Genomic DNA, 24437 nt, shown 5'->3' with positions numbered 1-24437 from the left:
ACCTACTCAAGCTTAATGAATTGATATCTTGGTAAATTTGGGGTGCCGGGCTTATCGAACGCCTTGAAATCCTAATTAAGGATTGCACCGAGTGTTGATTGATCAGATGGAAGCAGACACGGCGGCGCCTGTATGACAATGCTTTTCAGATCCACATTGTCTTCGTTATTGTCGGCGAGAAATGGCTTTGAAGTGACATTGCTGTCGTTAAAATACTTTCATTACATACGATTTATTCCTTGTAGCCTATATGTGGATAAATGGGCGAATAATGTATCGATTCAGCAATCCGGCCCGCCAAGTACTTAATTTTCCTACATCCGGCCCGCCGACTGGAGAAGTTGCCCGCCCCTGCCATAGCATATACGCATTTTTCGGCTCTAAACTAAAACAGATATTAGCAAATATAAATATGACCCAGTACCTTCGAGCTTCGATCCATTCCGATTGAGGGATATAAAATTGGTGGAGCGTAATACACTCACATATTAATGAATGGCATTCCCAGCTTTCCCCAGTCAAATGATCAATAAACGCTACACAATGACATTTTAATAAATTGAAAACATCGAAGCCAAATCACTATAGGCAAGCAAGAAATTACATGTAAAATTTGACTTTAACGCCATTTTCAATTCAAATATTATACCCCAAAACATTTACAACCTTGGCAACACCAGGGATGTAACTATAAATGTCTATCCAGAGTTGGTCATGCAGTAACAAAGTACGTCTACTTATTTTAAGTACTCAAAAGTAGTTTTCCAAGTATAAGTAGTTTAATCCTGCAATCGGAAAGATAGCCTGGAGAATTGCGGGGCTGTTTTCAATGAGTACCAAGTGTTGGGATCAAGTCACTATACCTTCGAGACACGAGTCATTTCGAGTCATTGCACATTTTCACTCGAGTAAAGTCATGTCAATCGATTTTCGAAGGTGCTGACTCGAGTCAAGACAAGTCACTTTATTTTTGGAAGTGACTCGAGTCAAGTCAAGTCGAGTCAAAAGTCACAATTCAAGTCAAGCTCCCATTTCGAAGTATGGCATGCTTACGTCATTGCATTTTGCGAGCATGCAGTCTGAAATACAGATTGAGTGATTATTGATTCTGATTGATATGCTACAATTCGAGTATGCGCCAATGGTTGCGGAGTATATAATAGGGTTATCATACGTCCCATTTTGAGAATTCGTCCTATTTTTTACATTTTTAAAGTGTCCCCGGGGGACGCCCAAATGTTCCCTTTTTGGAGATTTCGTCCTCTTTTTTTGACAATTACGGCAATTTCGGAAGCATGAGCCGGAAAGTTGGCCTTTCTATCTAGTCAACCAGCTGAGAATCCAACTAAAGTATGAATTTCAGGAGCCGAGTCGGAAAATGACTTTTTTCAGAGATAGCGTAGTGGTAACGATAAGCGCCTACAAAATCTGTTGGATCCGCTTCGATTCCCGTTGGAGGTTCATCTGGGCTCCTCTTCCCCCGCCGTCGCCGTTCTTACGGCGATAAAAAGAAAAGCCCAGAAAAAGACCCGACGAAAGAAAGAACTCACAAGGAATAGAAAGAACTGGAAAGGGCCGTGTCTTCAAAAAAAAGATCGACATCTAAATGAACGACCACTCTAGGCCGAGGTGGATGTCAATGTCAGTCTAAAAAGGATCGCAACTGCATGTCGTTCGATATCCTTCTATCTGTTCATTGCATCGCATTGTGTCCAGAGATGGGCGGATTCCCAAATTTCGGGATCCGAATCTATCCGGATCCGGCTGGCAATTGGAAATTCAGAGTCCTAAAAAATCCGGCTGGTGAAGGTCCGGTTCGGAATCCGAAAAAATCCTGCCGGAACAATGCTAATTAATCAAATTGCAGCAAAAAATCGGGCTAAAATCCGACCGTCACCGCAAATTCAAAATCCGGATCCAGTCCGGCTAGGTAACAAATCAATGAAATCCTGCTCCGGCTCCTGAACCGGACTCTGGCCATCTCTGATTGTGTCTTATCGCATTGTACATTTTGTGTGACTTGTTCAGATGAAAATTACAACCCAACGATTATTGATATTGAACTAATACGTTCATATTGTTAAATTTATTCCACTGGAAGCTTTTCGACTGGCTCTCTTCAGCAGTGAACGCCAGTAAATGAGGTAAACCAAGTTCGAAATATAGAAATAATTTTGCGGTTGTGACGTATTAATGACAAGTACACAAGTCACGAAATTTGTTATTATTTCTTGACCTCCCATCAGGATTTGGCGGTATATTGGAAAGATATCGAAATCAACCAAACGCACCATACAAACAAATTTCTTTCGTGAGGAGGACACGATTCCAAGATGGTATTTCTATATAGGTAGGGTTACCATACGTCCTCGTTTAAGAGGATTTGTCCTCTTTTTCTACTTTTTTGAAAGTGTCCTCGGAGGACGCCCTTTTGTCCTCTTTTTTGAAATTTTGTCCTCTTTTTTGAAAATGTAGGTCACATTTAGAGCAAAATGCGAGTGATACGCCGTAAATTAGCACAGAAGTGACGCTCCGGCGGTTATTTCGGAGTGAAAAACGGTGATTTGAGGTCTGAGCGAAAAGTTGATGCTTTTTTTAGTCAACCGATCACAAAGTGGGAAAAATTCACCGATTTTTGAGAATTCTTCTCCGGTTTTGCAAACCTCAAATTTCTGAAAAAGTGTCCTCTTTTTAGATTTCCAAAATATGGTAAGCCTATATATGGGGCGCATCATTTTTCGTTGCTGTTTACATGTGTACTGTGGTACTATCGAATGTGACTAGTCACATTCGATAGTGGTAGCCTACTCAGGTTGCAAAGGGCGCTGCCATATTAAAATCGAAAAATGAAGTCGCGTTGAATCGCGCGCAGCGTGAATAAAATTTGAAGGTTGATCAAAATATTTGGGAGTAAATTCACTAACTCAATTTTCATGTCGACGGCCGCACGAATTTCCTTCTGCGGCCGTAGGTTGGCCACCCCTGATCTATCGACTCTCTGCCGTGAGCGTGACCTGCAATCACACATCAAGAGCGAAATACGCCACATGTCTAACATGTAAAAAATGTAGCAAACTTACGGAGTCAATCTCAATTTCATGTTTATTGTATCATAAACACCCAAACCGTGCGAATATGGTAATATCGGTAGCAAGCATAGATGCGTCCGACTTCTAGATCGGTAGGTCGTGGGTTCGATTCCCAGCCGGGGAGTACAGGTTAGATACCCTTACTATAAAGGTCGTATCGCACCCCCGTCGTCAAAGCATCTCAATGGTGCAGGCGATAAAGAATAACAACCTCTGTGCGGTCACTGTCCATCAAATTTCAACTACTTCACCTCGGAGTGAAAAGCGCAGAAGTACGGCACACGCGCGACAACGAAGAATAGTCCTCGGGACCGCTAGCTTTACTCACCTGCTACCCAGATGTAGAATAATGGAACAGTTCCTGGAGTCAGACTTGGACAACTAGGTAATTTCTCTTGTGATTTTGGTCCTTTTCACAAAGCACATTTTGTCCCAAAGGCGTCCAGTATGGACCCACTGTTCTAATGCTACACAAGTATAATAGTTGTGTGGACCGGATTTGTTAAAAAGTATCTCGCCGGCTGGTTGAGCATGTACATTGTACAAGTACATATTAGAGGTGAAATACAACAATTTATATTGAGTCGATACTAGTCAGCCCTTCAGTTTATCAGACCACGACCTGATATATCGTTCCCTACATTGTAAGTCAGTATTGGTGGCATCGTCAAAATAGATACACAATTACATATCGACATTGACAAAATAGATACACCTGAGTGGTACCACCGCTCGAGGTGTACGAAAAGAGCGTGTACTTGATAGAGATGAGCAATGATCATGAATTAGGGAAACGAAAACCGGATTAATGAAATTTTGACAGAGTTTGATTGGACTTATCGGTTTTCGTCCTACCAAAGTGTATTTTGGCACTTATCAAGTGTTTTATTTAATTTTACAGAATTATAGGCATAAGATATAGGCTTTTTCAGTAGAATTCTTAGTTTGAATCCGTTTAGGATTGTAATATACAAACTTTCTGGATTAGGATTTCAAGCTTCGGATTTAGATAGGACATGAAAATTTCAAATCCGGTGGTGGTATGGTGAAATCTATGTCCCAATACAATGCTTCAAATCCTAATCCAGAAATTTTGTATATTTTAATCCTAATCCAATTAAAACTTATAAAGCCAACGTCTTTGCCTATAATTCTGTAAAAATAAATTGAAACGCTAAATGAGTGTCAAAGTGCATGGACTACGTAAAACTTTGTTACCGTTCGCCACAGGACATCAATCTCCCCAAAAATCGGTAAATCCAATCCGAATCCATTATTGAAAAAATCTGAAATCCTAATCCAACAAAAATCCGTCAAAATTTCACAAATCCTAATCCATGTTCATCTCTGGTTACTTGATGACAGACTTAGCATAAGTCTTCTGCCGGAACAGACTGTTGAAATTTGAGAAAGAAATCAGCTAATCTGGTAGACACATATTGAGTATTCTTGTCGCCGATTACGACATGCTGGATGAAAGTCAGAAGCTGAAATTCTTTCGGATACGGTAGGTCCCAAGCATAATAACACGCAATGATATTGACCAACATATCAAAGACCGTATCGTCTTCGTCGCACGAAATTGTGAGGCTATCAGCCAGAATCCAGCCTTGTATCTTGCCATCCTCATGCTTTGCGACAACCAAATGAGGCGGTTGGGATCTTTCGCTGCTGGTTTGAATATTGGGAGCCTGAAATACAAATATTCTTCATAAGTTCGAACAATGCATATGATTGTCTACACCCGGGATCGTTGAGTCAAAACGGGTAACGGGCCATTTTACAAATTTCATAGAGGCCGCATGCATTCATTGGACTTAAAAATAGGTCACGCAGTTTAGCAATCATGTTTTTAAAACTTTACGTGAGTACAATGCTGTGCTCTTTAACATTAGCGTCAGACATAGTTCAAATGCAACAGAATAATATCATGGTCATCACTTTCATTGTATTTTGACTTACGAGCTGTGCACGATACCTGACATTTTTCACTGACCAAAGATCAACATAGCTATAAGCCTAGAAAGCTATCGCATGATTTTTTACATCATATATTGGAATTAAACTGCAAGTTATATTCATCAAGTACCTCTTGTACTGACAATGCAGATATTGTTGACTTCTTCTTCGATTTTATTCTGCCATCGACAAGTCTCAATTGTACTTTCTGCAGCTTTATCAGTTCGTCATTCATACTGGACTGAAAATATACAATAGAATTGAGAAGTTTTATCAACAATTCTAAAACATGATAGATTTGTAAGTCCCCAATCCCCAGTTACCTTAAATATCTTATCCAATGTATGCATCATTCTTTTGTAATTTGTTCTGATGTCATCAATTGTGGTTGGTGCGATCAAGTTCAAGAAATCTTCCCTTACCTGTAAGAAAGCATTTATGTCAGAGAACATGAATAGACTACGAGATAACATTATAATATGGACAAGGCTGTAACAAATGTGTAGTTCACATATGTAGACCCATGCATATATCCAGGGTGGCAATGACTCAAGAAGTCACGATTTTCTGATGACTCGAGAATCAAACGCCCAAGACCAACATTTCATTGTAATTTCATCTATTGGTAGTGGTACTTGAAAATGCCACCAGAAACTGCTAAAAGTTAGGAAAATTATTGTATTACACCATGTTGGTGGAATGGGGGTCTGCAAGGTGCCGTCAAATAAGGTCCACTTGGAAATTATACATTGAATACCCCTATTATTGATGCTGCAGCCCGCGGCGTCATCGAGAACTGGGGAATTGGCCCGCGAGTTTTCCTGTCTTTTCATTGTATCGCAATTTTTGTGGTGTATTGATTTGATAAAAATAAACCGAACCGAAGCACAGTTGAGTTTGAGACCCCTGATATAGGCTATATGGTCCTAGTTCCGACTTCTTCATATTTTTTCATATTGCCTAGGGAATTGTTTCCCAAACTTTATTGAGCTACCGCCCCCTGGACAACGAATAAAGTGCCAGCGCCCCCCGACCAATGTTCCCTCTACTTTTTGACGAGTCTGCGCACACTCACCAACTCACAGACCGGACAACAGTGCGTAATGACTAAAAAAAGGTCATCAGTTCGGATTGTTTGTGCGCAACTTAGATTTTCTGTGCGCACAGGCCGTGTCAGCACTGCGCATTTGCGTATACGTGCGCAGCTTAGAGGGAACATTGCCGCCGACCCCCTTGCAACGCCTAAATCACAGAACGAAAGTTGTTCTACAATTATTACAGGTAATTATGAGACGGATGAAGCTGGTGTATTATTATCATCACCCTCGTTTAATAGGGTTTTGATAAGAACAATATCATTTTACAATCTCCAGTCTTTCAATACAACATCCATTGTAGCAGTATATTTAATAAACTCGAAGACTTTTCGGGTGCCTCTTTTCAAGAGTTATCGGCACACTAAAGGGATTTAAACAGATTTAAAACAGCTTCTTTGAGGTACAGAACTTCAATATACAATTGAATAGTATATTCATATTGAAATGAACCCGAATATTTTCGGCTGACACTCGTCAGGGGTAATCGTCAGCAACTAGTAGAGAATTGGAAAGAACATTGTATATCAACAATCGTATCACAAAATATGACGTCACCAGCATGAAATTTCGAATGAGAGAGCGTTCAATGTACTATTTTTAGGTGATACAGGAACTCCTTTTGTTGACAGAGTTTTGGTTGGTGTATTTTGATAAAAGTTGATTCCAAGGCACACAAATGGAATTGTGAACGGCCTCGACCTACGATTCGAAATCGGTCGTCTCGATAATTATTCGCACAAATCGGATTATCCAACAGATGTTTGCCGATGGCAGAATTAATGGCCTTTGATCGATCAGCATCAATCTTAAGTGGATGAGTTAAGGGTGAGCTTTTCACATCGCGTGACGCACGTGTTCTGATAAATCTGGGGACATGTTGGTTTATGCGGTCCTGCAGACGTCTTGCCGTTCTTCCCACGTAGCCACAATCACAGTGGCACCTATATTCGTACACTACATTACTTTGCTGAAGTGCAGGAAGCACGTCTTTGCGTGTTGAAGGGAGCAGTTGTGTTGTTGTAAAAATCACATTGGTTCGTAGGGTATTACGAGGGCGAGCTTCTGTCCCAGCGTGAGTCCGCCAAACCACTATTGTACCGCCGATACGTAGATGATACATTTGTCATTTTCAGGAATGAATCGGAGTGTGACCAATTTCTCATTCGCTTAAACTCGCTTCACCCGGCCTTGCAATTCACAATAGAAAAAGAACGCAATAACTCATTATCATTTCTGGACGTATTAGTTGAAAAGCGCAATACCAACAAATTTGAAACGTCTGTTTTCAGGAAACCGACATTCACAGGCCAATACCTTCGCTGGAATTCATTTAGTCCTCGGCGCAGAAAAATTAACCTCATAGGCACACTCGTGCATAGAGCGTTGATGATATGTTCGGGTAACAAACTGAGTTTAGAACTTGACTACATCCGAAAAATCTTACTTGATAACGGTTACCCTGAACACGTCATCAGCCGCGGCATGGAGAGGAAATTAACGCAATTCAACGCAGAAAAACGAACAGAGCCCACCGCACGAACAATAAAAGATGTTTATATCCATCTACCTTGGATTGGCCCCATTTCCACCCGCTTTGAAAAACAATTGATTTCTGCTGTCGGTAAATGTTACGATACAGTCAAAACCAACACTTCAACAAAGTAATGTAGTGTACGAATATAGGTGCCACTGTGATTGTGGCTACGTGGGAAGAACGTCAAGACGTCTGCAGGACCGCATAAACCAACATGTCCCCAGATTTATCAGAACACGTGCGTCACGCGATGTGAAAAGCTCACCCTTAACTCATCCACTTAAGATTGATGCTGATCGATCAAAGGCCATTAATTCTGCCATCGGCAAACATCTGTTGGATAATCCGAATTGTGCGAATAATTATCGAGACGACCGATTTCGAATCGTAGGTCGAGGCCGTTCACAATTCCATTTGTGTGCCTTGGAATCAACTTTTATCAAAATACACCAACCAAAACTCTGTCAACAAAAGGAGTTCGTGTATCACCTAAAAATAGTACATTGAACGCTCTCTCATTCGAAATTTCATGCTGGTGACGTCATATTTTGTGATACGATTGTTGATATACAATGTTCTTTCCAATTCTCTACTAGTTGCTGACGATTACCCCTGACGAGTGTCAGCCGAAAATATTCGGGTTCATTTCAATATGAATATACTATTTAATTGTATATTGAAGTTCTGTACCTCCAAGAAGCTCTTTGAATAGAGTAATAAAAAGCGGGTTCAACAAGACTTTAACTGGAAACTGAGCAGTGAACTCAATGACTCGGACTCGACTATCTGCTCGCTGACTTGGACTCAGACTTGACTTGGTGGTGAATTGAAAATCACTCGATTTGACTCGAGTCAAAACTATAAAAGTGAGATTGACTTGTGACTCGGAGCCTTGTGACTTGGTTACCATCCTGCATATTTAAGGAGCGTCTTGGAGGTACAGAACTTCAATATACAATTGAATGGTATATTCATATTGAAATGAACCCTAATATCTTTGGCTAACACTCGTCAGCAACTAGTAGAGAATTAGAAAGAACATTATATATCAACAATCGTATCACAAAATATGAGGTCATCAGCATGAAATTTCGAATGAGAGATGCATATATCCATTGACTACAACATCCTAACCTTCCTTCAGACCTATTTAATAATAACATACTTTTGGTCTCCATCCATAATGTCTACAACAAAGCAATAAGAAGCCATCATAATAATACATATATGCCCTCACCAGTCTGATATCACCCAAGGTAGGGAACAATTGAAGAATTTCACCAAGAGGAATCCCTTTCTTTGTTAGCTGAGAACGCCGGTGTCCGTATAGTTGCTTGAAAAGAGACACGATTTTGTGCCAATTGCGGTCTGGGTTGACAAATTCATTTTGCAGCTGACGAGAAGATTCTTCAACAGTTAATTTCAATCCATCCCCACCTAGATGAAAAATAATAGTATTGACACAGTAGTCAAGATGGCTTGGTGCTCATTGCAACATACCTGAATCTGCCAGGATGGGAGTGCTCGTACAGGAGGCAGTACGTGGTTTGAGAAGTCTGAGCGCTCTCAATTTCTGAGACAATTTCCTGTTAATATTACGCTAAAACAAAATGAGAAGATCAGTGAAAATGAATTTAGACCAATGAGACCGTTTTACTTCACCCAAGGGGGATGCTGCAAGGTAGATCCTAGGCAAGGATACTTTTCCACAAGTGACTTCCCAAACTTATGATATGCTGACTTGTTAGTCATGTCACCGTTGTTGAGGATGTGATTGGCACACTGATCCACCACGAGGTTGATGACTTCATAAGCTGTGCGTGACTTGAGCGCTTGTTGAACTTTCAAGCTGAATTTCGGCAAGGGCATCGGAGCATCGACGTGCTTGGTAGTGCATGACGGCTGCGATATTGATGAAAATTTGAGTTGGTGTCCTTCTAGAATTATGCGGACACTTACCATATCATCAACAAGGAGATCTGACTTGGTTGATCTGTCGTCTCCTCGAGCTAGTATAGACTGCTGAGGCAGACAGGTTAGCTCAATTCATTGCGATATTTCACCAAATACTTACCGGCATAGGTGCTTCTGAAGGCTCTACGGGCAGGGTGGTATCTAAATCCTCGTTGACTGACGGTTTTACGGGCAGGGTGGTATCTAAATTCTCATTGACTGACGGCTCTACCGACAGGGTGGTATCCGACTCTGCAATTGAGGCTGATTCATCGGACGGATTGTCTGGACCTTTATTTGTTGATAACTTTTTCCATAACTGAAACACCAAGATGTAGTTGCTTGAACACATATTTCACACTTGATTAGCTTCTTACTTTTTGCAGATCCAAAAGACGGACCGTCGTACCAATGTTGAACATTTGCCAAAAGTCTTTATCACGAAGCTTGGAGAAATTATCCGAATCGATGTCATTTTCTAAAAATGAAACAATTTTAAACATAACATCAATAGGTACGACTGCTAATCTCCATCGTTACAAACACCACACATGTCCAACATGCCTCGTCATTACAAATTGCTGGTCATCAATAATATGACTGATTTGAGGCCACTGAAATTCATGATCAGAAACGCAGTGCAACCCACTGATATTGCACTGTCTAATAACAAATGAATTCATTGTGAAAATGAAATAACAAACATCCAGTTTATAGTAGTTGCAAAATAATCGATGATTTACATAAAGCAGGTCATCAATAGAAATAAATTCTGGTAAGCCATCATGTTTGAACCTTTCAACAAGGATATCTACAACTTTGTAAGCGACATTTTTGTGAGAAACTCTTTTAGCAGCATCCAGTTACGATGATGAAAGCTTTGACTCTAGGGCAAATGTTTGAAATTGAACAATCTCTTGTTCGAAAAACCCGTTTTTCGCCTCGTGTCTCGTACATGAATGAAATTAAAGTGGTCTAAATTGTAAGAATTGATAGTGGAACATGGACCAGATAACGCTCCATAGTTTGCTGCGGTGGTGATTGGGGACATTCAACAAGGACCAATAATCAGCAGTTATTTTATGTTTCTTGCGGTGTTCTCCAATTGGATTAACAATTTCAAATTCGTCAGGATATAGTGAAAACAAGCGGCAATCAGGATAACGAATAATGCCTTGATGCGTTCTTAAATATTCACCCTGCCAAACATCTTTCATGACATCAATCCTGTGATAGACCACATATGGGGACATGCGAACAAGTTTTGTGCCATTCAGTACTGCTGCCAATTATTCCAGAAAAAACCAGTGGCAATATCCTAACTGAAGCAAGACTGCTTGCGCGTTGCTTGGTTCTTATATCAAGAAGCGCATGATGGGAAATTGTGAGGTAGACACCATTTTCAGAATGAAGCAACACAGTGTGTCACCAGCAGTGTACGCACAACTTCAGTGTTGTCAACCAACAACTGCTGCTGTTGAACGTTCTTTCTCCATTCTTGGCAAGCTACTTAGTAAGGGCAGACACTTTCTACCCGAGAATGTAGGAAAGTATCTTTCGTGGGACTACAACAAATTTTAATCATTTCTACATTATACATATACTGGAATTCTACATACATGATTTCGTTAAAATAATTTTTTTCATGTAAAAAATAATTTTTTTCATGTAAAAATTTTTCAGTTTTTGAGTAAAAAAAGTTTTTTCAGGCCCAACTACTTTTTAAGGACAGACAGTTCCAACCAGAAATGAAGATAACTAGTACAATTCTAATATTATGTGGGAAAACACCTAATTTACATACGTTAGGTGAAGATTAGGTTTTTAGGTAAAAAATTGTCAAAATTTTGATTTTTTAGGTCAAAATCTTCCGTTTTTTAGGTTTAAAAAAAATGATACATCACTTTCCATGACCTCTTGTGAGCATTTCCAGTAGTAGCTTCATCGAACATATCACTCAAATCTAATTGATATCGACTCTTATGACGTGTCCGACAATGACTAATGAACTGATCATGATCATGAACCCTGGTTCGACAGAGCTTGCATGTATAAAAGAGACTCGTATGGTCCATGTGGCGTTACAGGAAATGTTTTGTAATCCGATCTGAACTCCCAATGAACGGGCACAGCCAATATGATTGTTAGTGGGACATTTATTCAAAGAATTACACGGTAATATAATTACTTCTAGACAAGATGCACAGAAAAGCATTCTAGATCACAATTCGTAACAGCATTCAACCCCCCACAAGATGCATCGATTATAACTGCTCAATTAGCTGTAGATTAGCATTGGCTAGGGCTGGGCAAAATCGAGTACCTGACTGATTCAATTCTGAATCGTGTCTTATACTTCGACTCGAGTATTCTAGCACCACTCATTATGACGCCATAACAGAATGTAATATGACAAGGTTCAACTATGTAGATCTCATGTGACCATAAAAATATAATGCCTGCTATCCATCACATTAAAGATTCTTTGGTATTTTTTCGACCATGCCCATTTCATTGCACTATGTGACAATGTTGTGAAATGATCAAGACTTCCTAAATGTTTTATTTCTGGCGTCATTAGCATTTTATTATGTTTTGTATGCTGCGATACGGCCTATCAAGGTTTCAAGGCTACCACAGTGGAAAATAGTATTGTAACCAGAGGTGGTCAAAGTAGTCAAGAAAGCTACTCAAGTAGAAGTAGAAGTAGCGACGAAAAAATCTACTCAAGTACGAGTAGAAATACTTCTTTCATAAGCCACCTAAAACTACTTGAAGTAGAAGTGACTGACTTTTAATCTACTCAAGTAAGTAAGTAGTTTTGAAAACAGTCTTAATTCGTTCGCATTGACTGTCAAAAGCTGCAAATTGAGCTATGCGGAAGGTGCAGAGAGGTTGATTCGTATTGATGCATCCCAGGAACTATCAATTTTCGACAGAAGAAGCATTATTTCGCATCATGGGATGCAAATTATAGTATTGATATGAAAGTGCGATACTAACTCTTTGTTCACGAGAAGACACCGTTTTAAAGAATATCATGGCATGGCGCCCTACCCCATATTATAAGGCCCCAAGTTTAGGCGAAGAGCAATGCGGAGACGTTGTATCGGATACGGTTTCAACACTTTGCGCGATTAGTATACGTTAATAACAAATATTGTGGATCGTAAAATTTATATTTAGTGTAGCTTTATTTTCGGAAAATAGAGGCATTACTACACTTGCTTTTATGCTTGTATGTATGTATATATGTTCTGCAGACAAAAGAACTGAAAGTAATTAGAACTGAAAGTATGATACTCCAAGTATCATACTCGGAATTGAAAGTGAAATACAAATACCACTTCTAAAAGACGGAAAATATATTTCATGTCATTTGTCCATACATTTTCAAGGGTGGTCTGCTAAAATAGGTATAACGTTTCAAAAAGCCGGATTTTCCAGATTAGCAGGACACGTCATGGGCTGCTAGATAACGATAGGATAGGTAATTGCTAGATTGCGAAACAGTAGTTTTAAACGTTGTGGTGGGCCATATTTACTGTGATGAAATATTTGATATGGGTGACAATGCGGTGTGAGCGGAACCATAAGCAGTCCGGTACCTAAATTACATTCGCTGATACTTTCGTGAAAACATATATATCACTCCATAACTACTGTGCGCGAAGCGCAACAAAATTTCTGGGCTTTACTTGACTTTAATGAATATTAAATGTTGGTACTCTGTGAAAACAGCCCTGGAATTCCTCAGGCTATCTTTCGTATTGGGGGATTAAACTACTTCTACTTGACAAACTGAAAATAGCGAAAAGTAAGTAAGTAGATCACCAAATATTATGAAGTAGAAGTAGAAGTAGAGAAAATCGGATCTACTTGAGTAAGTACCAGAAGTAGAGGAAAACTACTTGAGTACTTCAAAAAAGTAGAAGTACTTCGTTACTGACCACCTCTGATTGTAACTATAATTCACATTGATAAATTATCTCTCAGTGGCGAAGAGGGTCTCATTTAAGTACTCGAAAAATCTTATTTTACTATCATTAAAATCAATACTCGATTCAGATTTGAGTACTCGAATCATTGTACCCAGCCCTAATCGCTAGTTCAGCTGATTTCCAGTTTATACAGGAGAGCTAGCTAACAGGGCATATTGCTAAAGCTATATGCATGAGCTGTATACAGAGTAGTATCGTGAGTTGAGGAGATTTAAACTTTATATCAGATAACTAGCTAACAGGGTCATTAATGTCAAAGCTATTACCATTTGCCTTTCAATGTCTGGATATGATGCGATGCAACACCGTTACTCGCCAAGAAAGTTTTGAAATCTGCAGCATTATCGTTTCCTGCCATCATAGTCACGCCGCACCGCAAAAGAGCCAGAGAGAGTTGAAAAAGCAGAATTCAAGAATAGCACAAAAAATGCGAACTTGAGCATAGCCCCGGAGGTTTCTCTTGGTAGCCTAATGACGCTGTAAACTCAATATTGTGCTGTCGCAAGCGCATAATTTCATGATTGTGCTTCATCTAATTTGCACTTATGTAATTGTAATTGCAATTGAAAAATTTTCATTTTGTTCAATTGTTATTTGATAAAATTTTTGCCTAATTACAATTTCAATTACACTACATTATTATTGAGACTTGACAAGCACAACATAAATTCATTGGCGCTTCTTTCTTTTACGATCAACAACTAAAAAGTGTTCACTGTGGCACCAATACCTGTTTGCCATGAACAATACCTGTTTCGTGAACCCTAACCCACCTTTAACCCTAAACATGAATTGCTTGTGATTGTTGCTAATTACGGCGCTATGGTTGTCAAAAAAGCACCTCTCTACCGAAGTTGAATTTATGATGAATAAATTACATGGGTAACAGTAATTGTAATTGAAACATGCAAGGGAGTAATTGTAATTGAACTGAATTAATGTAATTGATCGAACTCTGATGCACATTGCACATCCTATTTTGCAGTACTGGGGTGACTCGAGTCAGCTTTTTTGAATGACTCGGCTCGCGTCACTTGGCAAAAAATGACTTGACTCGGCACTTCAGAAATGTGGATTGACTTGTGACTCGAAGCAAAATTCACGAGTCAATTTCAAGTCATCAAGTAAACGGTGTCGATTAAATCACTGCATCTTGTGTATGTTCGGATTGTTTGCGATACGCTGGTGTCACTTGTGAGAGCAACCAGTCATTCACTGATTGTACGTTTCACTGATCCTCCATTGTTACATCACAAATAAATTGACAGCTAACGAAATGATCACAGCTTACGTTGCCGTAGTAGAAGTAGATTAATAAGCAACATATCTGTTTCTTAGACGGCTCAGTGATTACATCACGCAAGGATCACCTTTACCAACCCTCTTGTATGACTTAAATCGAAAGAATATATAGTTTATGCGTTTATATTCTCACGGATGTGAAGATGATTAGGCAGTGTATTGTACCAGTACCATATCAATTCGTTGCAACTTCTCATGGGTTCATATTCGACCCTCAATTTTGGATGATAATCACACACTGTGGCTCAAGATTGATGCTGAACAATCAAAGGCCATAAATTCTGCAACAGGCCAACACTTGTTGGATAATCCCGCCTGTGCGAAAAATTATTGAGACGACAGATTTCACGTCGTCAGAGGGAGCCGTTTGCACTTTCATCGACTTTTATCAAAATACACCAGCCATGGCTGTGTCAACAAAAAGAGTTTGTGTATCATCTAAAATAAGTACACTGAACGCTTTTGTATTCAACATCTCATGTTGGTGACGCCATAGTTTGTGATACGATTGTTGACATACAATGTTCTCTTGAATTCACTACTAGTTGCTGACAATTACCCCTGACAAGTGTCAGCCGAAAATATTCGAGTTCATTTCAATATGAATATACTATTCAATTGTATATTGGAGTTCTGTATCTCCAAGAAGCTGTTCACACTGTAGCATGTAGCTATACAGTTACTCCCGTATTTTATTAGCAGTTCCTACGAGTGCCTGAGTGATACAACGTCTTTTCGCATGTATTTAACTTTATATTCGTTATTTGATTCAAGATAAATCGCCAATTAATCTGTCTTTCACGCAGCGAGCATAATGTAATGACTTTGCATCATCACTCATAGTTCGAAAATTTGAATTGAATTGAGATTCGACTTGCGTCACCTCCAAAAAATGAGTGACTTGACTTGACTAGAGTCACCTTCGAAAATCGAATGAATCGACTCGAGTCAAAATTTGCAATGACTCGAGATGACTTGAAGGTAATGCCTTGATCCCAACACTGCTATTTTGTCACTTTCCAAAACTGACTTGACTGGGACTCGTGGTTTCAGAAATGTGGATTAGAATCGAAGTTGACAAAATGGCGTTACTATGTACAGTGTGTGATACAATACGAAAATAAAACAACTGTTTTCGAAAAATACTATAATTGATTTCATAACATATTTTTCGTCTGCCAGCTCCAAGGCGTTCAACCGAAATTAACCTAATGTATATGTTGCAATCAGACTTAAATCTTGGCCAACTGACCGATAGGGTAGGGTATATCATAATGCAAACTTGACTGAACTTCGAAATCGACATCAGTTAACCACTTCTAAGCATCATCAAACCCTAGCTACAATGGCATTTTAAATGCAACGCCAAGGCCTTTCAGACATAGAGTGCCAATAGTGCACGATAGTGATTATATAGTGAGTAATATGCGAAGAAGCGCAGATTTATAATCATAAACCAATAACCATATACAACATACGCCACAAGCCAACAAAGTTGAAGGGTATTTGGAAAATATTAGAACTCAACGGTACAAAATCAGCTTAATGCTTGATTGCTGACAGTGAACATTGCACAACAAAAAAACAGAACAAAAGGGTCAATATTTTATTGCTTACCTTCCAATTTGTCGATATGACGCGACGCAATACCACTATTTGCCAAGAATGTCCTAAAGTCAGCGCGCTTCTTACCTGCAAAGATCAAAATCGCAATGATGATGTGCAAAGTGCAAGGGTTAGACTCAGTTAAAGATTCGATAACGTAATTTCACATTGCAACAGCATTCTGCATGCACAACTTCAATGAAGCGATGCGTTTTGAATAAATAGTCAGAAGTTTCCACTTGGTTTCTATGTTGCTAGCAACAGAAAACGTGACATAGTGAATGGTTAATTGGGAATAATTTTAGCATTACCAGATGTCGTCACGACTGCTTTCCGTAGCGAGCAATGTTCAGACATGGCAGAAAGCCTTGGGCGCTTTCGGGTAATTTTTAACGTTCTGGTCCTTTCTCCCATTATGGGGGTGCCTAAATAAAAACATCTGGTAAAATCACATTCCTGTGCGACTATATTAGATGTTGTGATGTTGATTGGGATTACCAGACGTCATGACTGCTTTCTCCAGCGAGCAATGTTCAGACACGTCAGAAAGCCTTGGGCGCTTTCGGGTAATTTCCAACGGTCTGGTTGTTTCTCTCGTGTGAGTGCCTAATTAAAAAATAGATGTCAATAACAGATCATTGCTTGTGTGACTATCTTGGAAACCTACCAAGTTTATTGGCATCTGCATCTTCTTCTGGAATTAGATTAATAGCATGGGACTTGTCAGCTGAGTCCTGTGTGGGACTCGCAGTGCACAATGTGGTACTCAGCTTGTCTGAAGTATCAGCACTGGCCGTTATACTGTGTAAAACAGATTGTTCAAGTGATAAGTCAGATGATAATTTCAAAGACTCCATGTAATTCAGTTGTGTAACAACGTGTCCGTCACATGATACACAGATCCAAAACTGAGGACAGCCGAAAATTCAAAGTAAAAATGTGCATCGAAGTAGACTGTCTAGCCACAAAATTGGTAAGAAGTCTTTCAGGAAGTTGCATGTTATCATCCGACACCCCAGGATGCACCAGATTGGTAGTTAGAAATCACTGGTACACCACACATAATTATAGAAGAAAATGCCACACTAATGATAATGGGTTATCTCAAAAGTGGGCTGAAACAGTCCTGTTTCTGAAACACAGCCATGTAGATACGATAACGTATGTCGCAGTTGACCTGCGAGTCTTACCTGGAAGGTGTCTGAACTGGAAAATCCAGCATTTTTCCAGTCTTATCTGCCCCGTCTGCCACAGTAATGCCATCACTGAAATATTTGCGAGTCATGAAAAACATAGGCCTGCCTTGGAAGCACAAATACCATATACCTAGTCTGCTGATGCTCCGGAAGTTTCGGTGTTGATATTGAAACAACGGTCTTGAACCTCGGTACCAATAACTGACCACTCTGCATGAAGTAACACACGGGTTGGTCTCTTTGACGTTCCTCTTTGCGTTCAGCTTTTGCATCAGTAATGACATGCTGCGCACGTGATATTAGCACTTCGTCTGGGTTTTTCTCCGGCGTTCGAAGCTTGTCGTGGTCGTTTCGTGAAAAGGGATATCTGAAGAAACATGAATAGAAAGTTCAAGTCCAGTGTTTTGCCATTTATCATATCTATGAGATATTGGTTCAATCAAGGGTTTGAAATTGGAAGCACACACAGCATTACATTCATCCCACATTAAAATGGAAGTAAATAATATACCATGATGAATTTAGTGCCAACCTTCGTTAGCACTATCTGATTCATTGCAACTTACGCGAGAACTTTACTACATATAGTCATTGATTATGTCTGTTGTGTTCCATATTGCCAACTGATGTAATACACTCTATGACAAATAATTCATAACTGTAGTATTCTCACCTTTGTACAAATGTGACAGAATCTTTTGGATCCTGTTGTAAAACTGCATTCCCGTTATTTGGAGATCCTGTAATAGTAATTTTACAGTAATCGCATTGTACATTGCAGTCCAATATTGACATCCAGGAATGTCACAATCAAATCGCCAGTCTCTCGCCACATTTCGACCAAATAGTTAAATTATACCACAACCGATAACTTTGTGACGAGGTTTAGGTCTGCAAAAGGTTTACGATCTCAAATCTGTCTATTTAAAAAAAAACGTTGACACGTTCACGTTGTATTGAGTTATTTTTCGAACACAAAAGTTGGCCTACCGCTACCGACACATGCTATTTTATTTTCATCGTTTGCCCTCTTATGTTCCCTCATTTGGTGTGCATGCGTCTGATTAGAATTTTCAAGGCCAAAGTGCTTGTCTGATTGACTAGCCTAATCCATGTCGTTTAGAGTCTTTACTATATTTTCATTCTATCTCAACCTTGTGGTGATTTGAACTGATGAAATGTACTAAACGAATGAATGATATTGCCTGATTTTCCCGTCATGGTGTCTGTTTTAAAATTGGTTTGGGAATGGCCCATAAGGCCGAAAAGGAATTGTGGATCGAATAGTAGACTGCAATCGATATAATAAGTATCCGATGCACATTCATGCAAGCTACAGCAATTCCACATAAGGCTAATTCCATTATAATTTAACAGGGGCTGTAATGCATACCCTCAGAATTGTCCAATATTTATAAATGTTGTTCTTTTTTGAATTCCAAGTTAATTAAAAAAAAAAAATTGAAAAATGGTCAGCGGTTCAAAATATATTGCGATTCAAAATCCTCTCGTCACTAGGTGGCGCTACTTTCAAAAATCTTTGAAATCGATATTTTTCGCTTAAATGATGGTAGAGAACCAATTAATATGTCCAATTAACCAATTCTGGGGCCAAGGAATTCAATAAAACCAACTGTTTCGCCCTAAACTCATGAAAAAAAAGTTACAGATGAAAAAAAAATGGGGGGGACGGGCTTGAAAATGTCTGTAGGTTACGGCCTACACAAAAAAAATTCTTGTGAAATGTGCTTCTAAGGAGTATGGTTGATATAAAGCTTGATTTTAAATTTCACAGTTATTCCACCATGAAATATGCATTACATAAAAATTTCATGGTCCCAACCCATATCCCTGCTCACCGTAAATACTATTATCACCAGTCAAATATATGAATAAATTTATTCGTTTGGTTTTTGAAATTTTTCAAGCAGAATCCATGCGGAACCAACGCTTCAACAATAATAGAAGCAAGTAACAAAAGACATATTTACAATTGATCTTGAAATGTGGCAAGTCGACGATCCAAAATGCATGCCAAACACGAAACAAGAAATATGTTCGGATTTCTGACTTCTGACAATGCTAAGAGACAAAATGCATTTTCTCGTTTGTTCCATGTCACATTCCAGGTGTCATGAAATGAGAAAATACTTTTTTTTTTTATCTTTGCCTTATCTTCTGGAGAAATTGTGACAATTGCTGGGTCCCCTTTCAGCACATTCTTTGCGAGATCCAGCAACCTCAACTAAAGGACTCTACAAACACTGCACGACGATCCGCCCTCAAATACACAATTTCTCCAGAAGATAAGGCAAAGATAAAAAAAAAAAGTATTTTCTCATTTCATGACACCTGGAATGTGACATGGAACAAACGAGAATATGCATTTTGTCTCTTAGCACTGTCAAAAGTCAAAAATCCGAGCATTTCAAGATCAATTGTAAATATGTCTTTTGTTACTTGCTTCTATTATTGATGAAGCGTTGGTTCCGCACGGATTCTGCTAGAAAAATTTCAAAAGCCAAAACAAATAAATTTATTCATATATTTGACTGGTGATAATAGTATTTACGGTGAGCAGGGATATGGGTTGGGCCCATGAAATTTTTATGTAATGCATATTTCATGGTGGAATAACTGTGAAATTTAAAATCAAGCTTTTTATCAACCATACTCCTTAGAAGCACATTTCACAAGAATTTTTTTTTGTGTAGGCCGTATCCTACAGACATTTTCAAGCCCGTCCCCCCCATTTTTTTTTTCATCCGTAACTTTTTTTTCATTGAGTTTAGGGCGAAACAGTTGGTTTTATTGAATTCCTTGGCTCCAAAATTGGTTAATTGGACATTTTAATTGGTTCTCTACCATCATTTAAGCGAAAAATATCGATTTCAAAGATTTTTGAAAGTAGCGCCACCTAGTGACGAGAGGATTTTAAATCGCAATATCTTTTGAACCGCTGAGCATTTTTCAATTTTTTTTTTTTAATAAACTTGGAATTCAAAAAAGAACAACATATGTAAATATTGGACAATTCTGAGAGTATGCATTACAAATCTCAAAAAATTTGCTAAATTATAATGGAATTAGCCATATGCCATTTGCAATGGAATACTTTGTCAAATATCAGAACTAGTTCCATTTGGAAATTTTCATTTGCTCTGGCTCCGACTTCAAACCATCATCAAATTGAATTTATGCAATATTGTGTTTCTCCTTTTGAGTGTGCAAAACTGTGCATCTGTTAGTTAAGAACAACATTCAGTGCCATAACATGTTGTCATTTTGAGTGACATTTTCTGCAAAAATTTTAAAACGCCACACTAGAGATACATGTTATACATACTTGGTTCTCTCTGAATTCGTAGCTGTGTTGCAGTACACCAGGCGCATTTCTTCCCCGCACGAAGAAATATGTCACAAGCTTTTGACCTATGTAATGAGGAAGATCATTAGACGTAGGTAGGTGTCACTGAAGAAACCTCAATCTTTACCTGATTGCTACCAACTCTGGCTTTGACGGCCCAGGCAGTATAGGGGTACTGGAGACGAACTTGTACGAGATTTTTTCATGTTTCGCAATAGTAGCCTCACCGAATGCTGCAAAGTTCTTCACTTCTACGCCTTCACAGATCGGAAAATTTTCCACAGACCGCAATATGTCACTGAGCGGCATACGCCGAACATCGATCTCGCGTAAGACTTCTGCTTCGGCCGTGAACCATCCGTGATAGGCAGCAGATATCGCTAATTCCTCATTTATTTTCACCACAAGTCTTGGTAGCATTCCCGCAGTCGACTTTAGATACAGTATCAGAGCATTATCCACATTCTCAAACTGCCATGGTGCGGGCATGCATTTAGCGGTCAGTCGCAAATCGTCGAGAGATCGATTATACAAAGCTTCTTCAATCTGCCATATCATATCCTGTATTTCCACTTTAATTGGTGGTGGTGTGGAGAGCTTACTCATTCTTCTGACTTGGTTTCAGTACGGTAATTAGGATGGATAACAGACTGGAAGTTGCAATCTATACAAAATAAAAATATCATCAATGAATGCTCTCTTTTTCTTTGTCATTTGCCATTCGGCTCTTCCCATTTAATTAGGGTTGCCATATTTTAGAATCGGGAAAGAAGGACACTTTTTCAAACTTAGAATCCTGGAGGGAAATCTTGAGAAAATAGTAAATTTTTCCCACGGTTGACTAATAAAAAAAAAAGTCAACCGTCTCGCTCATTGCCCAAAATACAGTTTTTCTTTCACATTATAAGGTGGTTGACTAATTGAAAAAAAGGTCAACTTTCCGGCTCAACTCCCGAAACAGCCGCCGGGGTGTTACTTCAGTGCTGATTTACCGTATCTGAGTCGAATTTGCCCTATATTTAACAAAAATTCTCAATGAAGAGGACAAAATCTCAAAAAGGAGGACATCTAAGCGTCCTTGGAGGACATTTTCAAAAACCTGAAAAAGGAGGACAAATCCTCCTAAAAGAAGGACGTATGGTAACCTTACATTTAATGCCTCGAGTCATGCGCAATTATTTGGGTAGAATTCTGTTTAATGCACAAATTGACTAAGACAGTTGTTCCCAACCGGGGGGAATTTTGAAATTTTGAGGGGGAATCTGGCTTAATTTTTTTAGGGGAGATCTGGCTTTGGCATTGTATCGGAAGATACACTGGGTTCACAAGGTTTTTAGATTTTTATGGTATAGAACTGTTAAGTAGAAATTAGTTCTTTACAATTGTATGTTTCTTTGGTGTATGTTGCTATGTAGCTATAGGTGTATGTTTAAATGCCTTGCTTATATATTACACCCCCTGATAAAGTGACGCTCACGAGACGATTTTGTTGGGTCCGCGACAGCCTCTCGACCAAATTGCTCCTAAGCAGGAAAATGTCAAGCCGAATTCAGCACAAGGCCACTACGGAAGTTGTTCAACTTTTTAAGCCAACATACGAGCTAACGTGAAAAACATATCGTACCAAATTCATCGATCCAGCTCAAGTCCATAGCAAGCGGACTTGGTGATTTATTTTTCGTCAGCGGCTACCCGACCGGTCAAAAACAGGTCAAATTTGACTGTACTTTACCAAAGTTTAGTGCGGTCCGCATTCGCCATAGTTCGGACATATCTGAATATGTTTGGCCATTACCTAATTGCTCAGTCAAAAAATGGTTGCGAGTTAAAAAGCACATTTTTTAGTCACAGGCAACTTTTTAATAGGGGGGGAATTTTAGCTCAAATATCGGCCAAGGGGGGCACAAGACAAAAAAGGTTGAGAACCAACGGACTAAGACGAGTCATTTTCCGTATTTAACAGTGTTGGGAACATTTTAGGTTTTGACTCAAGTACAGTTGAGTCAATAGATTTCAGAGGATGACTCGAGGTAAATCAAGTAGAATGTTCGGAGTACGAGGCACGATTCAAAGTCCTGGCATTTTGATAGCAGTTTGAAATATATATGGAGATGGAGTCATCGTTTAGCCTATTCTGAATTGAGGAACGAATATTGAGTTGAATATTCATGAAATAGAGGACGAAATACAAAATCACAGAAAGTTGAAACAAATTGATGTTATGCATGTGCAACCACTGCAACGCACTATCCAGTAGGCCTACCCACCTACACATCCATCAGATAGGCCGACATTTCAAGCCTGCTCCAATTGTAAATGTTCAAAGTGATATGCGAACTATATTCGTTTGATTCAAATCATAGCGGGTTTGTTAATGTGAGCCTTGAGCACCGTGGGCAGTCTTATTAGATTACTATCCTTTCAACGCTAGTTTATGACAAGCTATAAGCCCTGATCACGTCGTGCGCTGCTAATGTAGGCTATATGTGATGTAACTATGGGGCTAAGTAAAACACACAATCATTGAATGACTGGTTGATCTCATGGGTCACACGAGCATATCTCTAACAATACGAACATATACGAGATAAGAGCGATTTAGTCGACACCGATTACTTGAAATTGACTAGTATTTTGCTTCAAATCATGAATCAATTGACATTTTTGAAGCGCCAAGTCATCTTTGCAAAGTTACTCGAGTCAAGTCATACAAAAATGTTGACTTGGGTCTCGAGTCATCCCGAAACTGGCATTTAGGAAAATGATTCGTGTCAAGTCGAGTGACCGAAAAATCACGACTCGAGTCGGTTCAGTACAACCCTGTCTATAGTAGGCTTACCATATTTCGGAAATCTAAAAAGAGGACACTTTTCTCAGAAATTTGAGACTTGCAAAACCGGAGAAGAATTCTCAAAAACCCGTGAATTTTTCCCACTTCGTGATCGGTTGACAAAAAAAATAAAAGCCCATCTTTCTGCCCAGAGCTCAAAATTCCGTTTTCCTCTCCACATTGCTAGGTGGATGACTACAAAAAAAAAATAAGGTCAACTTTTCGCTCAGAGCTAAAATTACCGTTTTTCACTGCAAAATACCCGCCGGAGCGTCACTTCTGTGCTAATTTACAGCATATCACTCGCAAATTGCTTTAAATCTGACCTAAATTTTCAAGAAAAGAGGACAAAATTTCAAAAAAGAAAGGGAGTCCTCCGAGGACACTTTCAAAAAAGAGGACAAATCCTCTTAAAAGAGGACATATGGTAACCCTAGTCTATAGCATACATTCAAGTATAATGCAGAGGTTTGTCTATACATTTCTTATACAGCCACGGCAACA

The 24437-nt window shown here is 39.1% G+C and overlaps 1 protein-coding gene across 2 annotated transcripts; it reads right to left on the bottom strand.

Moving 5' to 3' along the window:
• Positions 1-3084: 3084 nt before the first annotated feature.
• On the bottom strand, positions 3085-24269 carry LOC145450883 (uncharacterized). 2 transcript variants are annotated; one of them, XM_080329379.1, is made up of 18 exons: positions 21231-24269; positions 21083-21168; positions 18410-18476; positions 17867-18103; positions 17731-17805; positions 17208-17341; positions 17039-17146; positions 16852-16965; positions 16553-16627; positions 10010-10110; positions 9754-9951; positions 9639-9701; positions 9342-9581; positions 9180-9279; positions 8917-9116; positions 5372-5470; positions 5179-5289; positions 3085-4780 (listed from the first exon to the last, which is right to left on the bottom strand). In XM_080329379.1, the coding sequence occupies exons 1-18, from the start codon at positions 21707-21709 to the stop codon at positions 4457-4459; spliced, it is 2811 nt and encodes a 936-aa protein (XP_080185505.1). In that variant the 5' UTR covers positions 21710-24269; the 3' UTR covers positions 3085-4456. The 2 variants fall into 2 exon arrangements, with proteins under 2 accessions (XP_080185505.1, XP_080185506.1); XM_080329380.1 differs by having other exon boundaries at positions 9639-9698; positions 21231-24268.
• Positions 24270-24437: the final 168 nt, after the last annotated feature.

This window comes from Botryllus schlosseri, chromosome 11, assembly GCF_051294905.1.
Source record: "Botryllus schlosseri isolate E-star chromosome 11, Bs_hap1, whole genome shotgun sequence".
Lineage (NCBI taxonomy): Eukaryota > Metazoa > Chordata > Ascidiacea > Stolidobranchia > Styelidae > Botryllus > Botryllus schlosseri.
This window is presented reverse-complemented; position numbering and strand designations above follow the sequence as displayed.

Bases quoted from the DNA above. Each gene is read 5' to 3' on its own strand.
- LOC145450883 (XM_080329379.1), bottom strand. From the start codon at position 21,709: ATGAGTAAGCTCTCCACACCACCACCAATTAAAGTGGAAATACAGGAT. The intron at 17,147-17,207 runs GTAGGTTTCCAA...TTTTTTAATTAG, and splicing joins TGCAGATGCCAATAAACTTG to GCACTCACACGAGAGAAACA. The intron at 10,111-16,552 runs GTAAGCAATAAA...TTTCATTTTTAG, and splicing joins TCATATCGACAAATTGGAAG to AAAATGACATCGATTCGGAT.